Below are 3147 nucleotides of genomic sequence, written 5' to 3'. Positions count from 1 at the left end.
TGTTTCGATCTGACCGATAGATTAGGACTTCCAGTTGGCACCACGGAGCACAGGAAGTGCTGATCGGGCTGACACCATTTCCACTTTTTGTTGTTTTGGGCAGTGTTTTTCTTTTTACTTCAGTCTGAGGAGACTACTCGAACGGATTTGTCAGCGACAATAGGATATAAATACAGTGGATTTTTCAGAAGCAAGTCAGTCTCACCTGTCAACGTAAACCCGATAGTTGCGCTCTAATCACAAAATCTATACTCATTAACCAGTGCTTAAGATATTAAACTTGGAGTGGTTCAGCTTTACAGTTTTACAAAGCATCGTATTGTGTACATCCATCAACATTGGAATATTGAACTCAAGCATCAGTTTGTAAAGACAAAGCCTTCTTTCAAAAAGTCACTCTTCGTGCAAGCCGGGTATACTCTAGAGGTATATTCATCATGTTGGCAAGAATTTCCCAGCGCGCCGTTTCGGCATCACTGCGCGCCGCTACCACCGTCACCACCACCACCACTGAATCGACAGTCGGAGCTGGCCGTGTTGGAAGGTGCTTCCGCAAGTCACTGCTCAGGAATTTCCCCGACGACGAACTGCTCGGATACTTTGCCAGCTCTCAGAAGAGGAGTTTGCGAACATCCGCGCTGAAGACTACACCGGTGGCCACTCAGCTTAAGACGTTATCAGGTACGAGTCTGCTTCTAAGCAATGATATAGAAGAGAACACTACTTCATGAGATTTATGCTCACAAAGATGAGCTAGTCTAGATCTACTTTCTGTATAGCATACACCACAAACATCCAGAGCTTACGGAAAACTCTCTATCAAAGTCTTCTTTTTTTGCGAACTTCAACTTTTATTATAAAACGCACACGAAAGACTATAGGAAGTGGATGTATTAGATATTCAAGTTTATGGTATTGTTTTCTTGGTAGATCCATACGAAGTCGATCCCGAGCTCGTGAGTCGATACGTGGTTCGTCCAGCCAGGCCCGAAGACTGTGGAGAAATCCTGAGACTCATCGTCGGCTTGGCCGAGTGGGAAGGCACTGCAGATCAAGTCGAGATTACAAAAGAAGGTAAGGAGTATCATCATAGTGTGCATAAACGTGTCTTCTTTGTTACGTGAGTGGGCATTTGAATAGGTCATGTATATCTATTGACCAAATCTATGCACCATTAGCAAGAAGGACACTGCCTGTGCATTGTGTGTTATCAATTGAATGCGCGTTTGCTTGGATATGTGCAAATAATTGCTTCTTGCCGCTGCCTGTATGTATTTGTGTCTTGTAGTTTTCCTGCTAATAGCTATAGCGTTCGTCTGTTTCACAAGAGTCACAAAACATACAAGCGTAGTAGCTTCTTCCTATTGCCGGATGCAGACTACAAATTTCCTGCCTTTAAATAAAACCAGCCTTCGGCGGCTGACAACGCAACCCTGTAGGCTAATAGTCAATGCCTTAACTGCAATGGCAAACAGCAAAGACATTTTCCAAATGAATTTCTGCAGTTCTTTTTTTTATTATCGAAGTATGATCATCCTTTTCTTTGCTCTCCCGTGTGTGTCTTACGCAGATTTAAGGAGGGACGGATTTGGCGAGAACCCTTGCTATCAATGTGTGCTCCTCGAAGCTTACGAAGACGACGGCGTCAGCAGTGTCATCGGGTACGCCATGTTCACAACGGGTTACTGCGCGTGGAAGGGACGAACAGTTACGTGGGAGGATCTCTTCATTCACAAAGACTACAGAGGTAGAGACATTATTGCCCAAGCAAGCAGTTACATCCACCCCCCTCTCTCTCAAACTGCATTTGCACTGTTTATTGTCTTCAGAGACTCCATTCTAAATTGTGCATAACTTTCTTTCTTTTCTTGCTCAGAAATTACTCAATCACAATCAGATCCGATACTGTCGTTTGATTGTAAAGCAACTTACTTGTCCAAAAAATCTATTTGATCCTCTAGTTTTAATCCTTCACTCGACAATAGACGGAAAGGTGTAGGTGACAGGAAGAACAGATTAGCTGCATGGAGTGAAGAGAAGAATTTACCACCTTTAAGAGTCCATCAGACGATCTATCCTCCCACTCCACTAAAAGCTTTGCTATCTTTTATTTTAAGTATTGGACCTACGTCAGTCCTGATGATACAACAACCGATAATGCAAGACCAGGACAAGAAATTTGATTAATGAATACTCTGTTGTAAATTTTTGTAGGGCTGAATGGTCAAGAATTCTACGTTTTATACGATTTGTAGCTGTGGGGTATTTCAACACGGGAAGACATTATTCATGATATATGTAATATATTAATTTGCATTTCTATCGAATTCTCTACTCTGTGACGATTATTGATATGCGCATGACTAACATTTCTCACTTCTTTGATCCTCCTCCGTTAGGAAAGGGGCTTGGAGCCGTGTTACTGCATGAAGTCTGTAAGGTAAGTTAGATTTCATTCAAATTGATATGTATCATTGGTTTCTCACTGAGCTGAGTAAATGCATGGCAAAGTACATTTAACCTGAAGTTTCACATTTATAGTCAAATCGTTCTCACTCTTAGTTAACGTGACATATCGGCACTAATGATTATCAGTTGTCACACTCCAGTATGTTTTTATCTTCCCTGTCTCTTTTGTGAATATCTCACATTAACCCTTTGTATGTCAATGAGTCAAATATGCCCAGATTTCACACACTGCAAACGTATAAAGAAAAGAAATAAATGTAGCTCGCGGAGGGTTAATCATATGAGTTAATATGAACAGGTGCCAGGTAGATAAACCAGGAACAGGAAAGGAGAAAACCGCCACATGCTGAATAAAAATAACGTTCGTATTCTAGCTTTCTTTTTTTTTTTTCATGTGACGTTACCATCATTTCTCAACTGTGTTTCCATCATTTTTATTTGCCCTGACAGATGGGATACCTCGACGGATGCAAGTACATCAGCGGCTACGTCGACTTCGAGAACGAACGAGCCAAAGACTGGTACGCGAACTGTGGCTTCGAGAACTTGACAGAGCAACATGGCTACAACATCATGACGATGGCTGGATCGGCGTTGCAAAATTACATCGAGAACCACCGCCCAATCGACAAGCTGGGCAAACGCGGAGTACATGTCACATCGACTGTGGGATGTTAA

At 42.2% G+C, this 3147-nt stretch overlaps 1 protein-coding gene across 1 annotated transcript; it reads left to right on the top strand.

The window, feature by feature from the left end:
* The first annotated feature begins 437 nt into the window (after positions 1-437).
* LOC140234420 (thialysine N-epsilon-acetyltransferase-like) lies at positions 438-3147 on the top strand. Its single transcript, XM_072314466.1, has 5 exons — positions 438-681; positions 931-1074; positions 1571-1747; positions 2400-2440; positions 2920-3147. Exons 1-5 carry the CDS (start codon positions 438-440, stop codon positions 3145-3147), a joined length of 834 nt encoding a protein of 277 aa, XP_072170567.1.

The sequence above is a fragment of the Diadema setosum genome, chromosome 10 (assembly GCF_964275005.1).
Source record: "Diadema setosum chromosome 10, eeDiaSeto1, whole genome shotgun sequence".
Lineage (NCBI taxonomy): Eukaryota > Metazoa > Echinodermata > Echinoidea > Diadematoida > Diadematidae > Diadema > Diadema setosum.
This window is presented reverse-complemented; position numbering and strand designations above follow the sequence as displayed.

What these genes read in the sequence shown, in the direction of transcription:
- LOC140234420 (XM_072314466.1), top strand. Translation starts at nt 438, where the DNA reads ATGTTGGCAAGAATTTCCCAGCGCGCCGTTTCGGCATCACTGCGCGCC. An exon ending in AGTCGAGATTACAAAAGAAG is followed by an intron (nt 1,075 to 1,570) that starts GTAAGGAGTATC and finishes TGTCTTACGCAG; the next exon opens with ATTTAAGGAGGGACGGATTT. An exon ending in CATTCACAAAGACTACAGAG is followed by an intron (nt 1,748 to 2,399) that starts GTAGAGACATTA and finishes CTCCTCCGTTAG; the next exon opens with GAAAGGGGCTTGGAGCCGTG.